The sequence below is a fragment of the Macaca thibetana genome, chromosome 9 (genome assembly GCF_024542745.1).
Source record: "Macaca thibetana thibetana isolate TM-01 chromosome 9, ASM2454274v1, whole genome shotgun sequence".
NCBI classification, from domain to species: Eukaryota; Metazoa; Chordata; class Mammalia; order Primates; family Cercopithecidae; genus Macaca; species Macaca thibetana.
This window is the reverse complement of record NC_065586.1, coordinates 108,254,135-108,277,378: the sequence shown is the minus strand read 5'-3', so window position 1 is coordinate 108,277,378 and position 23,244 is coordinate 108,254,135. Positions and strand designations below refer to the sequence as shown.

Genomic DNA, 23,244 nt, shown 5'->3' with positions numbered 1-23,244 from the left:
TAAATGCCTTCTGGCTTAACTGCCTTCGCATATTACTGCTGTCCAGGGGCTTGTAGCTTTATGATTCAGAATCTGGCTCAGGGTGCCTGGGTTCAAATCCCTGCTCTGCACTTACCAGCCACTTGAACCTTGTGCCTGCATTTTGCTTAGTCACTTCCACTGATAGGAGATCAAATGAAGTAATGAACATGCATGAGGCATTTAGCACCAGCGTGGCACACGGTAAACGCTTTATACACATTAGCTCTGCTAAGAGGCCTACCCTTTTCGAGATGAGTCTGCACACTTTCTGCAGAAGCCACTGCTTTTCTACCCCTACTTGCCCACTGGCTTCTTTGGCCAGCGTATTGAAACCACCGCGTAAACAGGGGCGTCCGTGTGCAGGGGTAGTGCTTTGGGGTTCACCACCCTTGTGAGCCTTTCTAATGGTCATGAATTTTCAGATGCTAATTTGCTTGCTTTAAGCCTCACCTGGACTTAAACAGGGGCATCCGTGTGCAGGACTAGTGGTTTGGGGTTCACCAGCCTTCTCAACCTTCCTGTTGGTCATGAATTTTCCGATGCTAATTTGCTTGCATCAGGCCCCACCTGGATGGACCAGGATGCAGGGTGTGGCCACACTGCGCATTCCAACTCTGTCCACTAGATGGCGGTCGGATTTCATCAAGGGGTACCAGACCCAGGCCTGGAAAAAAGGTGTGGCCTCCACCCAGACCCTGGGACCAGGTGGACGCCTCCTGGGGTGCTTCTTAGCAACTGCAGCTTATCACTGACTGCCAGAAATGAGACCTCAGGATGGATCCTTCAAGTGGAGGAAAGGAAAGGAGAGATAGAAATGCAGATGGGGTGGGAAGTGGGGTAAAAATGGCAGCAATGGGCATGGCTCAGGGAACCCAAGGTCTCCATCTAGCCTCCGTTTCCTGTCTGCAGCCTAGAGGCACAGGGATGTGGATTGATGGGGACCCGAGGCAGCCCATCTCCTGCCAGGAGACAGGCCCTGTCACCTCTGCCTGGGTTTCACATCCGCCCGTCCCCTGTGCTGGTCCAGGCTCTGGTCACTCTCTGTCAAATTGTCTCTGCTGATTTTATTGCCTTCTCTCCAGTTTCTCTGCCCACCTCTGCCTTGCAGCCTGTCTTCCCTGAGCCTTTCTGTTCCTCCATCCATCACTGTCAGAGCCCTCCAAGACCACCTGCTTTTCCCTGGCCCTCCCTGTTCACTGCACTCTGTGCTTCCTCAGGCGCACCCCATCCCGTACCTTTGCTTCTGCAGTTTCTTATCCCTCACTTCTGCATATTCAAATCTTATTCTCCACCCCAACCCAGAAGTGATTGCTTCCTCCTCTGAACCCTCACTGCATCGCTTCTATGGTGCTGCGCCCTTTCATTTATTCCTTCATTCTAATATTTGCTGAACACCTACTATGTGTGGCAAGATGTCAGGGATACGATGGTGAATGAAGTCAACATCTCAGCTCTCCTTGAGCTTCTGTTCCAGCTGGCAAGATGGGCCTAAAAGTAAACAGTGTAAGGAAAACAATCACAGTCTGCCACGAGGGCGGTTTAGGGAACCCATGGGTGCTGTGGTAGTGTGTTGTGGGGTGCTAGCTGGGGAGCCTTATCTGAGCAAGGTGGTGTTTCAGCCAAGCCTCAAGACTGAGAAAGAGCCAGGTTGGCAAGGGGCTAGTGGGGTGGGAGTGGGCTGCCCCGGCAGAGGGGATGGCATGCATAGGACCCTAAGGTGGGAAGAGACTGGGCTGGTGGAGAAGCTCAGAGAAGGCTTGTATTAGTCCGTTTTCATGCCTCTGATAAAGACACACCTGAAACTGGGTAACTTCTAAAGAAAAAGAGGTTTAATGAACTCACAGTTCCACGTGGCTGGGAAGGCCTCACAATCAAGGCAAAAGGCACATCTTAAATGGCAGCAGATGAGAGAGAGCCAAGCGATAGAGGAAACTCCTTATAAAACCATCAGATTTCATGAGACTTATTCACTACCATGAGAACAGTATGGGGAACCGCCCCCATGATTCAATTATTTTCTACCGGGTCCCTCCCACAACAGGTGGGAATTATGGGAGCTATAATTCACAATGAGATTTGGGTGGAGACACAGCCAAACCATATCAAGGCTGAAGGCAGCATCTGAGCTGAGAGGGGTGCCAGAGGGCCAGGTAGGGAAGCTATTGAAGGGAAGTAATGAAGACTCAAGCTTTTTAAAGAGCATTTTTTTTTTCCTTCGCTGATCTGTATATAGTGTCCTGAGCGGAAGGAGAGGAAAGGAAACCATAGTCCAGAAAGAGATGCTGGTAGCTGGGGTGCGGATGCAGAAAAGTGGGTGAATTTGGGCATTCTGGAGACCAGCTGAGCAGGCCTTCTCCACCATACAGGGAGAGGGTGCACTGTCGAGGTAAACTCCAGTGGCTTGGGGTGGGGTGGGGTGGGGTGGAGGATGGCTGCCTCCAGAGCACAGTGAGGGAGGGGTTCTGAGGCCATGTGCAGTCTGGGAGGTAAAGTGTGATGTGTTTGACAGCTCTCAGGCAGCACAGCACCGGAGGGGCAGTGTGAGATTGTGAGATGGGCAGTTGGATCTGATATTCGATGAATGGCCTCCCAACTCCTCGACGGCAGGAACTGTGCTTGATTCACTGTTGTGTCTCTAAAAAAGCATTTCCTGGGATAGGGGGAAGTGACCTCTCTGACAAGCACGGGGATTTGATACTATTGGAGAAATGGATGCCAATGGGTCTGGATGGGCTTCTCTTGCCGCGTACTTGGAAGCACCTAGGGATGCCTCCAGTGGCTGCAGAGTGAGGGTGAGGGCGGCTCATTGCTTTTCTCCTCCGTTCTCCATTGCTGTGCCTAGGGGACTCCAAGCCAACTTGGTCCTCCCGCATGTTGCTTAGGCAGTGAGCTCAGGATCCCCCTCACTCCCCTTTAGGGTCCACTGGTTACACTGTGGCCTTTGAAAAGTGGAATGCTCCTGATTTCAAGTCATGTAGGATAGAGGCCGACTTCCTCTCAGAAGGGGAAAGCGGTGCCTCCCGTTCTGCCTAGAAACACCTCTTTCATGCCCAAATCACCATATTGGAACTTCACTCCTAACAGAGACTGTGCCAGCTGCACCTAAAAAGACCACCATATTATCCCTTATTATTCATTTACAGTGTAAATTTCACACGTTGGTAGACAGATTGGCAAAGCAAACTGGGGGAGAGTGGGAGGGAGAATGTGTGGCTTCATGTCTGAGGTCTGTGGGAAGAGGGGGGAATGTTGAGCAGGGACGAGGGGAGGGACGCTGGGGCTGGAAGGAAGTGTCCTGCTCTGCACAGTCGTCCCCTGGGTTGGCGCCTGCCTGGGAACTTGAATCCTTCCTCAGTAGAGGAGCCGGGGGCTCCAGGTGGAGCAAGGTGAGGCCACCTGCCATTTCATCCAGTAGAGGGCACCAGCACCCTGCAATCCAGCCTGGAGTTTTGGGACCTGGCTGGAAAGACCGCTGAGAATGGAAGAGGTTTTGGGGCATCTCAGGACCTCAAGCACCATGTACCTGGAATCTCCTGCCTTGCATCCCCTGAGCTCCCTGCTCCCCTCTGCTGCTCCAATAGGGCTGCATTTCCTTGGGTATTTCCCAACCCAACTCTGGCCCCACGTTTGCCAGCATGAGTCCTGGGTTGTGGGACCTCCAGCTAGACCTGGGAACTTCAGGCAGCTGTGATGAGCACCAGAGGGACCCCTGAGCTGGTATGTGCAGCTGGGTCTGCCTGCTCAGGAGCCTCCAGTTCCTATGGCCTCCTCCCTGGAGGGAGAGTTTGCTGGGGAAAGAGAGCTTGTCTTTGCATATTTCATTTATTCCCTAGTTCCTTAGGGCCTCACTGGACCGTGCGCTGAGTCGGTACTCCCCAAATCGACTGCACCTGTGTGCGTGCTGGGCACTGGGCCTGGCAGCTGCTATGCAGAGTGGGAGTAGAGCCCCGGGAACAGTGAGTGGGTGAGAAGGCTCAGCTGGTGTGCAAAATGGGATCAGAGCAGGGCTGGGAGGCTGGAGATGCTGAGTGTGGAGGAAGGAGAGGAAGAGGAAGGAGAGGGTAGTGAGCTGGTCTTGGAAGCTTGGGGAAGGATTCAGACAGGCACAGAAGAGCCACATTAAACAAGGGCTGGCAGCCACCTGGGCTGCCAGTGTTCTAGAACTAGGAAACCAACCCAGGAAGCTGGCTCTGTTCCTGGCCCTCAAAGCCCTTTCCTCTAGGCTGTTCTGGGCCAGGGAAGGGAGGGGAAATGTTTTCCTTATTCCACTCTGGCCTTTAGCTGTGGTGTCGCCTGCCAAGCTCTCTGGAGGATCCAGGGGGACTGGCCATCAAATCCCCCCAACATCTGTGCCCTTCTGTCCAGACACTGTTCAGCTGCAGCCTCGGGCTGGGCCTTTCTTCTGTGCCCTGGGCCGAGGACCCAGAGCTGTTGGGGCCTGTGTGCCCCTCAAGATCCATGAAGGTCTCCACAGCTGCAGGTGCAGGTGTCATATTCTGCATAGGTTGCAGTTCGTGTGATTGTCACCGCCAGCATCTCTGAATATTGCTCACCTGGGTATGGAGCTGCCCAAAGTTCTTATGTGGGTTTTCAGCCATACTGACATGGGTTATAGACATGCTGGACTATTGGTAAAATCACATTGGCAGGCTGTGTTTTCTTCTCCCAGCCGGTAAAGCTGCAATTCTGGCAGCCAGAGGACGTTGCTTACTTGGTGGTTTCCAGCAGCCAATTCCCCTGTCTGAAAAGGGTCCCTCATTGGGTTCGTTTGTTATGGGCTTATCTAAAATGTTAACCTATTTGTTCTTAAATGTCATCGGTGGATGATTTTTATCACAATGAGAGCCTCATTGATGAAAGTTGTTGAGAGCCCGGGGACTTCGTGCAAAGTCTTTGTGGACCACAAGGGAATCTAGCAGAGAGGGGAAGTGGGCGGGTTGGATATGGCATCACCTTTCAAACTGAGGCCATGGGAGCTGCTTCAGGCTGGGCATTTGGGCAGTTCGCTTCAGTACAGGCCACACCCCTAAGCAATGTTGTGTTACAAAGACAGGTTCACCTGAAACTGGGAGGCAATGGGCAACGGTCAGATTTCCATCCATTCCCTATCACAGCACGACCATCAGGAAGGGTGACTTGAGAGGCTCAGAGAGGTTGAGATTCTTGCTCAGGGCCACACAGCGAAGCAGAGGCAGAGGAATGCTGAGAAGGCAGATTTCTGCATCGTATCTTTGGGAGTTCTTTCAGCAAAGTGGGACCCTGAAAAGCCAGAGATGCAAAGTTTATTCATTTGGTTGGTCAAATAGAACTTACTGAGTGCTTACGGCATGCTGGGTGCCAAGGACAGCTCAGTCTAATGGGGGATGCCCCTGCAGAGTGTCAGGATGATCCTGGGGAGACGCCCACTTCAGCCGAGTCAGGTTTCAAGCAGGCTTCTTGGAGGAAGCAAAAAAATACCTGCGCCCTGTTGGCGGATAATCCATTAATCTGATGCTCCTTTGAGACTGTCCCGAGAGAAACAAGAGAGTAAACACTAATAAACAAATAGCAGAAATAATGAACAGGGATGGAGTTCTTGCTAGACACTACTCCCTGCAAGGCAGGAGTCCCTACCCCTGGGGAAACCGAGGCTCAGGGAAGCCAGGAATTGTTGGGAGGGCCCCAGCTGGTCAGTGGTGGAGCTGGGAGTCCGTTGGGTAGAATTTTGTTTTTGTTTTTTTTTGTTTTGTTTTGTTTTTAATTTCTGTTCATCACGGAAAATTCCAAACATGTACACAAGTGGAGAGAACAACAAAGTACCATGATCCCAACATCCATCTTCAACTTAGGGCCTATTTCATTCTATCCATACCCTCTCCACTACCCCACCACTGGATTATTTCATAGTAAATCTCTGACATCATCTCATTTCATCCATAAGTATTTCAGCAGGCAGCTCTAAAGGATAATGACTCCTTAAAAAAAAACCACACAATCATAATCCCATTATCACACCTAAACCCATCAACAGTAATTCCAGTCAGTGTTCAATCATCAATTGCCTCATTTTTTTTTTTTTTTTTTTTTTTTTTACCAGATGGTTTGTTCAACTCAGGATCCAAATAAAATCCACACATTGCATGCAGTTTCATTTGAGCTGTAGTTTCTCTCCCTCTTTCTTTCGTTACAATGTAATTGTTTACACAATCTGGTCATCTTTTCTATGGTTTCTATACCTCACATTTGCTGTTTGTATCCCTGGGGCCCTGTTTAGCATGTTCCTCTGTCCCCTGTATTTCCTATAACCTAGAACTTGAATCAGGAGGCTTGAGCTGATTTAGGTTTGAGTTTTTGTAGTGCCAGTGTCTTGAAGCACAGATCACAGGCAGCCTGCTGAGCTCTGTGTGTGTGTGTGTGTGCGCGCGCGTGTGTGCCAGTGTGCCTGTGTGTGTGCACACATGTGTATGTGCCTTTAGGCTTTTCTCCCTGGGCCACTTCTCAGAAACCACTGCTTTCCATTCTCTGGTGGTCACAGGCTCCTCTTAAGGTTACAAAACTGCTTCAAGGCTGCTTGTCAAAGAGCAGGCAAGGAGCAAAGAGCAAGTGTTTCTCCTTGTCAAAGCTTCAAAGAAGCCTTCAGCATGGACAGAATTTCTTTTAATGTCTGCACTTCAATTTCCTGCTGCTGCCTCCTTTTGTTGCCCATATTTTGACTGTGGGGTCTTTCCTGTCAGGATCCTTAACAGGTCTGAGGATTCAGCATTCTCCTCCCTCTCCCTTCTGTTGTTCAGCCCCTATTTATGAATAACTTAGCACATATCAGCTCTGCTCCAGTGAAGTTAGACATAACCTTGGGCTTCTACCTCGAAGGTCCTGTGGTCTGAGGGGGGCAGGCTGCCATGGAAATGGCAACAACCACAGTTCACCCACCTGCCAGCCAGCGATTCCTAGGGGTGCTCTGAAAACAGAGGAAGGAGATCTGGGGGAGGACCTGGGAGGACAAGTCAGCTTCTGCCTCTCTGGCTGTGTGGAAGCCCCTGTCCAAGTCAGACTGAGCCTGGAGGTGTTGCCTGCAAAGTGGAGAAAGAGGCCATGTGCCCCACTACTCAGATACCTGCTTTGGCACCGGAGATGTTTGCCCTGAGCCATCCATCACCGTGCAGGTACTTAGTGAGCACCTCGTCTGTGCTGGGGGAAGAAGGGGCTTGTCTCATGCTCTCAAAGTATGTATGGTGTCCAGGCAACTGGGTGGCGATCTTTACCCCTCTCCTTTACCCTTCACATCCATCTGGGGCCTATCATGTCCCCTCGACCTCCAAAACAGATTTCAAGTCTATCCCTTCTCTCCACCTCCCCCAGCCCAGCCTGGCCCCCATCATCCCCCAAGTGCCCTGGCTCACTCCTGCTTCCTCTCTTCCTCACTCGAATCCATTCCTCACTGTCCAACCAGAACTCTGTTTTTGAAACATTAATCTCATTATACCCACCCTGCCTAAAATCTCATAGTAGGTTGAATAGGGATTTCCCGCCCCTACAAGTTCATGTCTTCCCAGAACATCAGACTGGGACCTTATTTGGAAGTAAGAGTCCTTGCAGTTGTAAGTAAGTTGAAGTTATCCTGCATGAAGGTGGGCTTTAAATCCAATGACGGATGTTCTTATAAGATGAGGAGATGACACACAATGACAGGCAGAGATTGGAGTGATGTATTAGTCCAGTTGCATGACTGTCAAGGTACACCTGAAACTGAGGAATTGATAGAGAAAAGAGGTTTAATTGGCTCACTGTTCTGCAGGGGGGACAGGAACTTGAGTGCTGGCATCTGCTCCTGGTGAGGGGCCTCAGGAAGCTTCCAGTCATGGCGGAAGGTGAAGGGGGAGTAGGCAGGTCACCTTGTGAGAGTGGGAGCAAAAGAGAGAGAGAGGGTGGGAGCGAGAGAGAGAGAGAGAGGAACAAGAGAGAGAGAGAGAGAGCAAGAGAGAGAGACAGAGAACAAGAGAGACAGAGAGAGTGGGAGCAAGAGAGAGAGAGAGAGAGAAAATTGGGGAGGTCACAGACTGTCTTAAACAACCAAACCCAAACCCTGCGTGAACTCACTGAGCAAGAACTCACTCCTCACCAAGGGGACGTTACTAAACCATTCATCCTCCTGATCCAATCACTTCCCACCAGGCCCCACCTCCACCATTAGGAATCACATTTCAGCATGCGATTTGGAGTAGACAGACCTCCAAACCATATCGTGCTGCTATAAGCCAAAGAATGCCAGGGACTGTGGGCAGCTGCTGAAAGTTAGGAAGAGGCATGAGGGAATTTTTTCCTGGATTTCCCTGGAGCTTTCAGAGGGGACACGGCCCTGCCAACACCTTGATTTCAGACTGTCACCCTCCGGGACTGTGGGAGAATACATTTCTGTTGTTTTCAGCACTCAGTTTGTGCTACTTCGTATGGCAGCCCTAGGAATCTAATAAAACCCTTCATAAATGGCATTCCACATTGAAACATTGTACCTAGAATGAAATCCCAAACCATTCACACGGCCTGCCAGGCCTGGCATGTGCCGGTCCTTCTCCCCTGCTGCCTGTGCCTGTGCCCTGTCCACCCCTCACGTTTCATCTGTCCTCCTCCTAATCACTCGACATGCCAGTTCCCCAGAGAGACCTTTCCTGGCCTTTCCTTCTCTGACCCTGCTCTAATCAAAACCAGGTCCGCCTATGCTTCTCTGTCACATCCATCTGGTTTTAACTTCCTCATGGCACTTACTCCAAGTAGTAATTTTGAATAAATTGTGAGGCACGTTTCCTCACCAGATTGTGGTCTCTTTGTGGGCACACCTATCTGTCTTGTGTGTCCTGTATACCCAGCCCTTAATTACACATCTGGCACATGGTAGGTGTTTAATAAATGACTGCTGAATAAATATACCCAATATACACATAAACGAAAATGCCTCATGGGAAGAGGCTGTAGAGAGGGTCAAATGCCAGGTTGGCAGAGAAGAGGAGGGAGATCAGAAATGACTCAGGCAGGCCGGGCGCGGTGGCTCAAGCCTGTAATCCCAGCACTTTGGGAGGCTGAGACGGGCGGATCACAAGGTCAGGAGATCAAGACCATCCTGGCTAACACAGTGAAACCCATGTGGGCACCTGTAGTCCCAGCTACTCGGGAGGCTGAGGCGGGAGAATGGCGTAAACCCAGGAGGCGGAGCTTGCAGTGAGCTGAGATCCGGCTACTGCACTCCAGCCTGGGCGGCAGAGCCAGACTCTGTCTCAAAAAAAAAAAAAAAAAAAAAAGAAAAAAAAGACTCAGGCCATGTCTCCAGGGGTCAGACGTATCATATTGATGAGGGAGGGCCGTGGCTATCATTGTAAACTTGGAAGCACTGGATGCTCATGACTGTGTGCCGGACGACTCTGCCAGTGGACAGAAGTGGCTCTGCTTGCTGGCGAGGAGGCCCTGAGTTTGAGCAGGAAAGGTTGTTCAGCTCCCTGTGCTGTGATTTACGGATCCCAGACAGAGGGCAGGTGGTCACAATTTACAAGGGCCACAGACCCTTTGGGCCACAACTGTGGTGAATGACGTCACCCAACAAAGGGAATTTACTGCACAGGCATGATGCCAGGTGTCAGGGTGAGTGAGAAAGGCCTGCCGAGTGTCTGCTCCAACTCCAAGTTCACAGATAGTCCACCGAGGCCTTCGGGGGCACGTGACTTGCCAGAGCCCACCCTGGGCATCCCCCTGTGGCATCGCAGGCCTGGATCCATGTCTCCTTGTGCTGTTCCTGCTTCCCTCGAGCCTTTCCTTTCAGAAAAACAGCAAAAAGCAAGCCAAGAACCTCACCTTCCGCTCTCTGGGAGGCTGGCACTTACATCAGTCCGTCTGGCTCAGCTTTTCCTTAAAGCTCACAGAGCTGACTGCGCGGCTTTATGGAAAACGTAAACTGTAAAAAACTTTCTAGCTTCTTCAACACCTTTGCCAGTGCCGGACAGGTCACTGCTTTTTCTGCAGCCCCCGCTTCTGTTCTTGCTGCCGTCATGAATCTTTGGTGTCTGGGAGCCTGAGACGAGAACTCGGGGGTGGGAAGGTGTAGCAGCGTGGACAGACAGCAGGTGTGTGACCTCATTCACCTGTCCGACTCCATCCAAGTGAGGCCTTACAAGGAGGCTTTGTGCTGGGCACACAGTGGTGCCCAATTAAGACTGACTGACACAATGAACAGCCATGGATGGTTTGAGTGACGGGGTCCAGCCCCCTCTTTCTGTGACCTGCTCCATCCTCTAAGGCATCAGAATCTTCCTCACTCAGCAATGATGCATCCCCAGCTCTGCCCACCTGTTCAGCCAGGAAATCTGGAGATGGCCCAGGAATGTCCCCTTCACAAGCCGCAGTCTTGATTCCTACCACATCTCAAAGGCCCCACTTCTGGCCAGCATCCCTGCTGCCACCGCAGCCCTGCTACCCACCCAGTTGCTGCATGAAGCCCATGACTGGCCCTGGCAGCCGTCCTTGTCTCCCAGGTAGTCTATATGTTACAAAGCAGCTTCAAGGAGGTGAGATTTTTAAGATGAAAGTCACTCAAGTTCTGCTGATTCCTTACGTGAAACTGTCCATAGCTTTCTGTTGCACTTGGAAGAAAATTCCAATTTGCAGGGCCCATGAACCATGCCCACTACCTGCCACCCCCTCCCTTGCCAGCCCCTGACCTCTGTGCTGCCACCAGATGCCCCACTCTGCTAAGCTCGTCCCTACCAGGGGCTCTCTGTCCCCACGGCTGCACTTCCTTATCCTTCAAGTCTCAACTTACACGTCACCTCCTCGGGGGACATCCTCTGTGACCATCCATGTAACATAGGTCTCTGCCCCCATTTCACCCCACAAACATTATACTGTAGCTCAGGGGTCTGTAAACTACAGGGCCAAATCTGACCACAACCTGAGTTTGTAAATAAAGTTGATTGGGACACGACCATGCCCATTCCCCTAGCTGTGGGCTTGGGTGCTCTCAGGTTACATTGGCAGAGCTGAGTAGTTGCAACAGAGACCGCATGGCACACGAAGCCTAAAATCTTTACGATCTGGCCCTCTGTAGAAAAGTTTGCCAACCCGTTCTAGCTCAGCCTCTCATTGGCTTTCTTCAGTGCCATCTTTCACATGTAATTATTATATATATTTTCATGTTTTTTCCCTTATTTTTTGCCAATCTTTCCATAAAAATGTGAATTTTCTGAGGGTAGGACCTTATATGACATTCTTAAGCGTATCTCCAGTCTCCAGTTGTTGACAAAAATAAAATTTATAATATTGTCCAATACTTTCCTAGGACTAATAGAGTAACTACTGGTCAGATTGGTTGGTATCTTTGGTTCATCTCTGCTTGGCTTATTGGTTCCAAACACACACACACACATGCTAGACCAGATGAGTGTTGACCCTGTATTTATTTACATTGGTGGTCCTCAACCTTTTTGGCACTGGGGATCAGTTTCGTGGAGGACAATTTTTCTATGGATGGGAGTTGGGTGGGGATAGTTTCAGGATGAAACTGTTCCACCTCAGATGATCAGGCATTAGTTAGACTCATAGGAAGTGTGCAGCCTAGATCCCTCTCATTCACAGTTCACAGTAGGGTTTGTGCTCCTATGAGAATCTAATGCCCCACTGATCTGACAGGAGGCAGAGCTTGGGAGGTAATGCCTGCCCGCCCACTGCTCACCTCCTGATATGCGGCCCGGTTCCTAACAGGCTATGGACTGGTACTGGTCTGCGGCCAGCACATTACTTCTTGCTCATGCAGTCACACCTGGGCACAGGCTCCTCTTTTATTTATCTCTCAACCATATTGGCTTCTTGGATAACTTTTGGAGCATGAATGAATTGGCTACAAGTGATTTTTTAAAAAATGGATAAAAGCACTTTGGGAGGCTGAGGTGGGCGGATCATGAGGTGAAGAGATCGAGACCATCCTGGCCAACATGGTGAAATCCCATCTCTACTAAAATACAAAAAATTAGCCAGGTGTGGTGGTGCACACCTGTAGTCTCAGCTACTCAGGAGGCTGAGGCAGGGGAATCGCTTGAACCTGGGAGGCGGAGGTTGCAGTGAGCCGAGATTGCACCACTGCACTCCAGCCTGGAGACAGAGCGAGACTCTTTTCCCCCCGCCCCCCCTCCAAAAAAAAGAAAACGATAAAACTTTTCCCTTAACAGAGTGAACAGGGTGGAGGACAGACCACAGGCTGGTTTCTGGAGGAAGGAACCTTGAGCTGGGCATCGGTTCTAGTCTTGATGCCATGACCTTGTGAAGGGTGACCTCAATTTCTTTGGAAGGAAGTGGACTATAAATGATAACTGAGAGAGCAGACCCCCTCTGAGCTTAGCGTCTTCATCCTGCAACATGGTTTCCAAAGAGTATAGACTTACTGCTTCCCAGTTTCCTGAGGCTCTCCTTGAAGTTGGATTTCCCGTGTGAGGTCAGGTGATTCTCACTCACAGCTGAACCCACCAAACAAAATTATCTCCCATAGTTCATATTCCTGAGGCTAATTTCCGGTTCAAATTTTCCCACAAGCATTTGCTCTGTGTCTTTGGGCAGGACGCCTCACGTCTCTGAGCCCCAGCCTCTTAACCTGTGGCAGGATCATATTTTTAAAATGTGATCTGATTGTTGTTATTATCGCTATTTCTTTTTCCCTCATAGAACTCTTCCTTCCATTCCCGTCTTCCTACCCCTTCTTCCTACCTTCCCGTCTTCCTACCCCTCTCTGTGATGGCAGAAAGGGGATGAAAAAGGAACATTCTTGCTGGCCTCAGAGTTTCAGTAGCCCAGATCTTCAGGCAGACAAAGAGCACTCCTGTCTGCAAAAAATTATTTTGAAGGACATGAAATGCATGAGAGGAAGACCCTCCTCCCATCCCTATCGCTGACCAGAAAAGGATTTTCAGGGCTGCAGGCAGGAATGTGAGTTGGAGGGGGGCAGGGAAGGTATCGACATGGAGAGACCCCAGAGGGGCTTGGCTTCCTGTCCCCAAGGCTGAGCTCTGGGCAAGTAGCAACGTCACCAGGTGTATCTGTGGGAGCTGAGGGCGGAGCAGGCTGTCTGTTTTCCAGGGAGGCAAAGGACCTCAGAGAAGAAACGGCTTCCTCCCGGGTCATGACAAAGCATGCCCTGAACAGCTTCGTGTATCCACCACATGACATGGAAAAGGCACAGCAGATGATTCCACAGGGGCCATGAGGCCAAAAGGGCCCTCACAGGCAGGACTAGGGGTGGCTTGGCGGTGACCTGCATGGGCCTAGGCCATCACAGCCCAGATGGTCCCTTCTCCCTGCCCCCATCAATCCTGGGCATAGAATTGACCTTCTTGAGCCTTCTGGGCAACTTCAGGGGAAAGGGCGGGTGGATCTGAATTGGCTGATGTAAATTCCACCACCCTGATCAGACAAGAAAGAGTATTGTCACTCTGGGTTGACGTTTGTATGTGATACAGGGCGGAACATGTGTGAGGTTGGCTTTGAAAACCGATCAAAGGGGGTATGGGCTTTTGAACTGATGAGAGATTGTTTAGAATAAAACTGCACAGGTGTAGAAGGAGTAAAAAGGAAGGAGAGAGAGAGAGAGAGAGAAAGAGAAAGAAAGACAGAGAAAGAGAGAGAAAGAAAGAGAGAGAGGAGAGATATTGTGAAATCAATCCTCCAGCTGATGGGCAGCAGATGGGAAAAGGTTGATCTACACATCAGGTCTGGTTTACAAGGCTGATGGCAACCATAAGACGCCACCTGCAGCTGACTTCTCAGAAAATCTGGCACCAGAACACGGGGCTTGGAGTAATCCATCTCGGGAACCATTGAGCCATGAACCTGTTAAACGGTATCTGCTGGAGCTCAGCTCATGCCCAGCTGCAAGTGGTGGTGGAATCTCTGCCACTCAAAGGCCAGATGGTGCAAATAGTGGTGGTGAACCTGGGGTCCCAGTGCAGGGAACACACACTGAAGCAGATGCCTGGGCTCACAGCTCCTGGGCCAGCTGAACTCAAGTTGTTGGCACTCCCTGAGCAGTTGAGAGGGGCATCTGTTTATTCTGTGTGTTCCATTTCCTTCCTTCCATGTCCACCTTCCTCTGGCTGACATCTGCCCTTCTGCTCCAATGGAGCCTGGTGCTTCTGCTGACCTCCACCTGCCAGGATCAGGCTGGTCCTGATTAGGAATTGAGGCTGTTGCAATGGGAAGAGGTAGACAGAGTAGCATGGTGGAGGGGAGAGCTCTGTGCCCAGATGGACTTGGGCCCCAATCCTGGATCCACCCCTATCTGTGGGACTACAGGCAAGTAACTTAAACCTCTTTAAGCCTTAGTTTCCTCCTCTGTCAAAAGAGAGTACCTACCTCACAGAAAGATTTTTGAGGATTAAATAGTATAATGTGAACAGCGTATTTAGTGCAGTACCTGGCACCTAGTATCCAGTGCCTACTCAATGAGGTCACTTCAAGACCATAACCATGGGGATCTTGCATAATAACCATTGTAGTAACAACTCGTGGAGCACTGGCACATGGCAGAGGGGATCCAGAGCCCAGTGCTCAACCATCCAGGGAGGTGGGGGCATAATTTTCCCAGACCTCGGCATCTTGTCTTTTCAGCCTGTTTTCCCCACCCATCCTGAAATGGGCTTTCTTTTCCTCCTTCCAGCTGCATGCAATGGTGCATGCTGACTCTACCCAGGCAGAATTGTATTAGAGATTTCCATTTCCTGAAACCCTGCCCGTTGGAGATAGCCTGTTTCCAATTACTGTACCTACCCGTAATTAGATGAGAACAAACTGAAAAAATGGCTTTCATGGGAGCCACCGGCACTGCTGGATTGGCTTTGAAGCTTAACCTCGTTATTAATAATAAACATTTTGGCGATGGACTTTTGACCACGCACTCATCCAGCATCTTTTCCTCATGAACGCTCTGCTTGAGAGGCTGTGTGTGGTCTAAATGTTGGAGGTCAGCTCCTTGATTACGCTTGAAAAATCAGCTCCTCTCTCTGCCTGTTTCCTTATCTGTAAAATGAGAGGGTTAGACCCTATGGCCTCTGAGGCTCCTTTTGCTGCTTTATTGAACTTGAATGCTTGTAGGAAAAAATTAAACCACTAAGGTCTAGAGTAAGCAGCTCAGAGAGGCAATGGCCAATCAACGCCCTTTAGTTTATGAAATTACTTCTCTGGGAATGGACCTTTAGTGAGTGGTGATGCTCTGTGACCCTCTCAGAGGGAGCATGTTGAGAAATGACTCCCTGGATTGACAGAATTTTCCTAAGAATATTTTTTCATTTCAAGGCTATCCTGGTTTGGATTTGATCATGTCCGTCTAGGTAGTCCTTGACTTTGGCTTCTCATCAGGGTTTCTGGGGAGCTTTTCAAAATTTTCATGCCCAGGCTACACCTTAGAACAATTACAACAGAATTTCTGGGAGTAGGGTGGGCCTCCATGCTTTGTGAAAATTGCCCATGTGATTTCAGTGTGCGGATGAGGGGGAGAACCATAGCGCTAGAACTGTACATTTCAAACTTTTGTGAGCCCGTAAATGACTGGGGATCTTGTGAAAATGCAGATTCTGATTTGAGAGGGCTGCAGTGGGGCCTGAGACTCGGAATGTCTAACGAGCTTCCAGCGGATGCTGCCACTGGTTTCCAGATCACACTGTGTGGCAATAGTTGGAAGGCTCAGCCATGTGACTCTGCTGTCAGAAACTACAAGTCCATGAGAATGCAGGCTGCAGACGTCCCTCTGGGAAACTTCTCTGCCCACCCTCATCAGCAGAATGAGACTGAGAAGTGCAGTGCCCTAGTCAGGTGCCCCACCTGAGAATTTGGCCCCTCTTCAAAGGGAGAGTCTTAAAGTACTTATTCAACATTTCTTTAGTGGGAGTGGCATCGGTTTTGGCAAGGATTTTTTTAAATTGTGACTTGAACATCCTGTCTCCAATATACCCATGTCAGCAGCAGCCCTCGTGCCAGATGACATCTCAGTCCCATGGCAGACTAGGAAGGGCCTTTGGCCTTAGCTAAGGCCACTGAGTGCTTCCACTGAGGACCTTGACTTGAGAAAGTAGAGCCTCAAAGGTGCAATGACAGAGTTGATGCAGGCAGCGGTGAGTGTCTCTAGGCACAGGGGTAGTGGTGACAATAGTGACCCAAATCCAGCAGTGGCATTTGCTCTTTGCCAGGCCCTGCCTATGGATGGACCTGGGCTGGGATTCTGGGCATCCAGTCTTGATTAGTTTCAGGTGTTTCATTGATTTTGCAAGCTATTCAATATTCTTCAGTAAATGTTTCTTCATAAAGAGTCTTGCTTTCTGTTGTGTGGAATCAAGAATCCCAATGGGGACATATCAGTCAGACAATTGAGTTGTTAATAGATTAAATGAGATAATCCATATAGAAAGCTTAGAGTTCTACCCAACTTGTAGGAAACAACCAATCAATGTTAGCTAGGTTAATGATGGGGGAGAAGGAGGAGGAAGAGGAGAAGAAACAAGGGGAAGAGGAAGAAGAGGGCATGGGGGAGAGGAGGAGGAGGAGATGTCAAGTAGGAAGCTGCGAGGGGCAATAATGAGGGGGCTTGCTTTCAATAGAGTGATCCTGAAGGCCCCTCTAAGGACTGGCCATCAAAGTTGAGACCTGAAAACAGGAAAGGAGCTTCATGTGAAGAGCACATTAAACAGAGGGAAAGGCATGTGCACCTGTGCATGAGGAGGTCATGAAACCGGCATGTTCCAGGAGTTGCTGGGAGGTCAGTGGGTTGGGGTCATGGTGATGGAGGGGGCTGGGCAGGAGATGTGGCAGAGGGTAGGCAGGAGCCAGATCTCCATGGGTTTCCAGACTGGGGTGAGGACTCAGCCTTTCACATTGAACGCTAAGAGCATTGGCAAAGCATTGCCAACCCTGGTCCTTCCTCCCAGTGGTGGGTTCTCTCTGGTTGATATCTGTTGTTGTGGGGGTTCCTCCAGCAACAGGGAGGCGACTCCGCCACCTCCATCAACCAGCTCCATTTTTGCAGAGCACTCATGTGGAGTAAAATGTGCCTTCTTCTGCTTAAGGGGAACAAATTACAGTCTAAAGCTTCCTTTCCTCAGGGATGATGACAGTCTAATCCTGGCTGTAGCCGTAGCTTTGCAAGGAACGTCGTCTCTGTTGAAGGAATTTGGGGCATCAGTGCGGAGGAGAGGAGGGCACAGGATGAGGGAATCCCTCTTGATTGAGGTTAACAGCCTGTTAGTATCTCCTTACCTTGCCCTTGGGTGGGGAGCTCTGGGACTCACTTGAAGTCCAGACCTGGGTCAGGAAGGCAGAGAGTGGTGAATAGAAATAAAGGGTAGTCCTCACGCGCACACACCCAACCCAGATAACAGCTGATCCAACTTTACTTCATGTGGCTTTGTCCATATGTTTATGGGACACATATGGCATTCTCATGTATTCCATAAACATATGGACAAAGCTGCATGAAAAACGCTGCCTTCCTGTCTTCCCAGATTTAAAATCCCATGAGGGCAGAGGCTGATTCCTATTCCTGGCAAGCGATATGGGTTGCTTTTAAGATGCCATTCTAAAAGTACCTTGGGCAGATAGGCCTGGGGGGGGGAGAAAAGCACACGTCCGTCTCTTTCTGTGTGTTGTCTTTACCTGGATAGTGTGTGTGTGTGTGAATGTTTGCATGTGTGTCGTGTGTGTGCATATATAGTGTCTTTGCAGGTCTCTGTATGTACAAATGTGTTTGTGTGCGTGTGTGTGTGTGTAACATAAGTTCTTTTTGCCTGGATGGTAGTCTTGATGAGTAAAAGAAATATAAAAGATATCTGCTCTTGGCTGGGTGCGGTGACTCACACCTGTAATCCCAGCACTTTGGGAGGCTGAGGCGGACTGATCGCCTGAGGTCAGGAGTTTGAGACCAGCCTGGCCAACATGGTGAAACCCCATCTCTACTAAAAATACAAAAACTAGCCGGACGTGGTGGCGTGCGCCTGTAATCCCAGCTACCCAGGAGGCTGAGGCAGGAGAATTGCTGGAACTCGGGAGGCAGAGGCTGCAGTGAGCCAAGATTGTGCCACCGCACTCCAGCCTGGGCGACAGAGTAAGAAAGGAAAAAAAAGTATCTGCCCTTTTATGTAACAACCCAAAGTTAATAACAGTTTTGCTTTTTCTTCTCAAAATGAAGGATGGAAAAATACAGCCAATGATATTTTCCTGGTTGCTCATAGCTGACAGCCTTGCCAGCTGCAGTCCCCTCAGGCCTGTGAACTGTGCAGGAGCCACAGATGCTTTCTGACGGTGGGGGAAGGGGTCACTGGCTCATTCACTGGCTGGGGGCTTGGAGCCTAAAATCTCCCCTCTTGCCACTTCCCTTTCAGCCCCCAGTGATGGAAGAATGTGCCTTGGTCTCAACTGTCCAGCTCTCAGATCCCTCACCTTCCTACCACCTTAGACACAGCTTCCCCCTGCCGACTTCTCTTTTGATATGATTTTGATTAAGATAGGAAAAAAGAAAAAGGAAACAGTAGTAACTGATGCTGAAATTTTACCAAGCATGGATTTTTTTTTTTTTCTTTCCTGAGCAATGTCAGTTTCCTCCACTGCAAACAGAAGGTGTTGGACTGGGTGATCTCACAGATCTCTTCCAGCTTTTAAATCAATTACAGTGCCTCTCCTCCCCACCCCCAAATTCATTTGTGCACATTTCTGGAACTTGGTGAAGAGATGTGTCAGCACCTAAAGCAGCTTCCGGTGTTAATCCTCTGCGATCTCAAAAGTCGGTCAGGGCAACAGCAAGATGGTCTGGGGAGGTCCCATGAAGGCTGCTTCCCAAAGCGCAGTTCAAGTTCTCAGGCTTCTAGGTGAGACCTGCAGGAATCCTATTAAACCCTGGTCCTCCTGAGAATCAACAGGGAGCCCCAGAGAGTCTAACTTAGTTGGTTGGGGGCTTCTGTTCCAAAATGTGCATCCCTAGCCATACCCCAAACTAATTCAGATGCAGGTAGTCCAAGAACCAAACTTCAAAAGATGTAACCATAGACCAGGGTTACTCAGCACTGGTACCGTTGACACTGGAGCCGGACAATCAGTTGTTGGGCAGTTGTCCTGTGCATCGTAGGATTTGTAGCAGCAGCCCTGGCCTCCATCCACAATATGTAATAGCAACTCCCCTTTCCCTAATTGGTACAGTTAAAAATGTCTCCAGACACTGTCAATTGTTCCCTGGGGGGCAAATTGCCCTTGGTTAAGAACCTCTACCATAGGCAGTACTTCCCCTTGGGACCTGCTATTGGACATTTTGATTGACACAACACAGGTTGCTAGAAGTGAGGGGGTTCCTGTCACTGCTGAGGGAAGAATACCTCCCACTGAAGGCAAGCTGTGCTGGAAGCAGCCAACCCGCGTATGGAGGGTGTCTTTTGATCCTGGTGACCCCCTGTTGGAGGGAGGTGGGGGTCCTTCGGAGAATCCCTTTGGTAGGACCCATTATAGCACTACCAAACTTTCCTGCTGGTGGGCAGCGAGGCCACCAGCTTTCTCCAACCCCAAGCTCCTTTGGACATAATGAGCTTCTTTGTCACGGCGGAAGGTAATTGTCCCAATCCTGAGTGTTTACCAAGCACTTGCTTTACACCCAGCACTATGCTGAGTGCTTCGCATACATTATCATTTTTGATCTTCCCAGCGACTATATAATATGGCTTCTATTATTATCCCTATTAAAGCCATGAGAACAGTGAGTGAAATAATGTTTCCAAATGGCTGACCTGGAATTTAGACTTGGACAATCTGACTCCAGAGACCACATTGTAAATTGCCGTGCCATATACATATGCATGTCTCTTCCCATTTCCTGAAAAATATAACTCAGTCTTGCCCAAACACCAGGGAAATATAATTTTAGGGTGAAAACGCATTATAATAAAATTGAAGGGATGCTTTTTGCACTAAATTTCCCTTATCAGGAGCACATTGGCCTGGGCAGCTTTCCGCTCCCTGGGGAGCAGCATGGGAATGAAGTCCCACCCAGGGTAAATGACAAGGCAACTCATTCTGTCCATGCTTCTGCCTGTTTGAGAAGTTTTGGAGTGTCAGGCAGTGACGAGTAGCAGCGGGGGAGGTGGAGAGGAGGCGACTTGCAAGAGGACAGTGAGTGGGGTTTAGGACATCTGCATACATCTGCCATCCCCAGTGGGAGGTTTTAGGCAAAGTTCTTTAGCTGTGAATTTTTACAAATATCACCAGAAAACCCCTGTGAGGTGACAGGAACTTTGGCTTGGATTGGTGCCATGGAGGGTCCCACTGTGCTTGGCTTTACTCCCTGAAGATTAGCAAGCAGGGAAAAATGAAGGCATCATTTAGGATGGTTATTGCTTCTGCTAATGAGCATATCGAAATAGTGGTTAAAAACTCCTGAATTCATATGTGGACTGGAAATAGAAAAAACCAAGGAGGCGTTGGGCATCAGTGAACTGGGGGTGCCTTGTAAGGGAGCTGCTAAAATGATGGATGCATTGGGTTTATTTTCCTGTGGCTGAAGATGCAGGTTGTGTTGAAACAGGAAGACGAGCTGAGCAGGTCCCGGGTGGGGCCATGGGGCAGGTTACAAAGTCCTGCGAGAGTGAGAGGAAGGAGGCCTTCGGGCAAGGCAGTGACAGAGATAGTTGGCATGTTTAGTGGAATGTGGACATGGTTTGCCTTGTCAGTACATAAGGAGAGTATTGTCAAAGCACAAATGGCTGTGTTAAATAGCACCCCTGGTGCCAAAGGGGGTTCAGGTGAATAGGATAGAGATGGTAGAAAATAATAATAATAAAAAAATCCAAATTGTGTCAATTGGGAATTGTGTTTGCAAGTGATAGAACCCCAACTTAAACTGATTTAAACAATACACAAACCAAAACCGTGTGTGTGTGTGTATGTGTGTGTGTGTGTGTGTGTGTGTGTGTGTGTGTGTGTGAGTGGGGTAGGGGATCATTTGTGAATGTAATGAAAAATCCCAGAGGTGATGGGTTTAGGCATGGGTGTCTGCAGACACTCAAATGATGTCAAAGGCCTTTGTTTTTCTGGCATCACTTTTAGCACCACCATGTCTGTGGGCCACACCTGGGGGCAGATTTCCTTTCCATGATGATTCCCAGGCACTTTCTTCAAGTCTAGCAGAAAGTGAAGGCTTCTCTTTCTTACTAATCCAAGCTGAAATCCCTGATTTAAGTCTCATTGGCCAGTCATGGGTTCTGTACTTCCCCCAGTTTGGGGATTACATCAGGCCCAACCAACCTACATGGCCTGAGAGTAAGATGGATGCACCTCATTCAGAGTGGGAGAAACCTCCTGGGCTCATGGTGGGTTTAGATGGGCAGCCTGATCTTTGTCTCTCCATGTTGAACAATGACCTATCGACAAGAGCTTACTGATTACGTGGTAGTCACACAAGGTATTCCAGCCCCCACGTTTCCTTTTTGTTCTGGAATAAGCTAGGGCTGGCAATTTGATTTTCAGTAATAGTTACTTCCTAGCTGGTGATTTTTTATTTTTTAAAAAGTAAACTCTGGAGTTGGGTTTACTGATAAGTATCGTATAATAAGTTATAAAGATGGGCGAAAAACATCACTTTTTTTGCCCGTTGTTAAACACATAAGTTTCTTAAAGGGAGGCCAGGTCTCAGCGTCTCTTCTAACGGTTCCATCACTCAACCCAGTGGCTCCTATGAGTTCCTCTAACAGCAACCAAGTTACACAAACCTCAGGAACAGGAGCTCCTCCATCCTTCACGCTGTGCTTCCTTTCCTGAGCGTAAGACAGGTGAGGGGCTGTGGCTCACAGACGTTTTTCCGCATTCCCTGCAGATAGGACAGGTGAGGGGCTGGGGGCACACAAACACTTCATTGACTTAATGGTGGCCGTGGCCACATCTGTGCCGACAACTGGTTTGCAGTGGCAGAAATTCCAGATTGAATAAGCTCATTACAGCCTCCCCGATTTTGGTTTTAGAACCTTAGATTAACTTTCTTATGATCCGATCCTTGGTCCACTGTGCAAGCTCCTCTCAAACTCCAACCCCGATCTTCCCCTGAGGCAATTCAGCAGGACCACCTGTTGCTCTGCCCTAGATTCCTACATATCTTATTGGGTTATGACTTTTTGTTCATAAAGTCATTGACATGAGGATATGACTGGGGCAGCTGGGGGTGGGGCTTGCTCATGGAGTCTTGGACAAACCCTCCCTGCTTAGTGGAGCTCTGATGGGACTCTTGACTCCCTTCTCTCTGCAGGCCCAAGAACACAAACACATTCCATCGACAGCTTATCTTGACTGCATCTTCCAGTGTCTTCCCTGAAACTACTGTTGGCACTTTCAAGTTCTATTGCTATTACAGGGACCTTATGGATCTCATGGCTTTATTTTCTGAAGTTCTTGGAAGTGCTAATTTTCATTTCAATGCAGGGGAAAAAAGATCTAAATCATATCCCAGAACTTAGGCATCAAAAAGCCATAGGCATCATTAGCCATCAGGGAAATGCAAACAAAAATCATCTCAGTGACATACCCCTTCCTACCCACTAGGATGGCTGTCATCAAAAAGGTGGGTTTAGATGAGTTTTATAATCTTAGACTAACTTCTTATGATCCAGTCCTAACAAGTGTCGATGAGGGTGCAGAGAAAGTGGAGCCCTCATACACTGCTGGGAGGAATTCATGGTGTAGTAATTTGGAAAATAGTCTTGCAGTTCCTCAAAAGGTTAAATAACAGTAATCTAAACAGCATGGTACTGGCATAAAAACACACACACAGACCAATGGAACAGAATAGAAAGCCCAAAAATAAAACCACGCAGCTACAGTTAATTAATCCTCAGCAGGGGTGCCAAGAACACACAATGGGGAAAGGATGGTCTCTTCAGTCAGTGGTGCTGGGAAAACTAGATACCGGATATCCACAGGCAAAGAATAAAATGGACCCCTATCTCATACTATATTCAACTACCTTGAAACAATTAAGAACTTTTTTGTTGTTGTTTTTTGAGACAGAATCTCACTCTGTCACCCAGGCTGGAGTGCAGAGGCATGATCACCTCAGCTCACTGCAACCTCCGTCTCCCAGGTTCAAGTGATTCTCCTGCCTCAGCCTCCCAAGTAGCTGGGGTTACAGGCATGTGTCACCATGCCTGGCTAAGTTTTGTATTTTTACTGGAGACAGGTTTCACCATGCTGGCCAGGCTGGTCACA

General features: G+C 49.2%; 1 protein-coding gene across 1 annotated transcript in view; it reads left to right on the top strand.

The window, feature by feature from the left end:
* The first annotated feature begins 15,494 nt into the window (after nt 1–15,494).
* BBIP1 (BBSome interacting protein 1) overlaps nt 15,495–23,244 on the top strand; it is a 1,212,900-nt gene continuing 1,205,150 nt past the window's right edge. Inside the window, exon 1 of the mRNA XM_050804427.1 lies at nt 15,495–15,517. Coding sequence (XP_050660384.1) covers nt 15,509–15,517 — 9 coding nt within the window. The 5' untranslated portion in view covers nt 15,495–15,508. The remainder of the gene's footprint in view (nt 15,518–23,244) is intronic.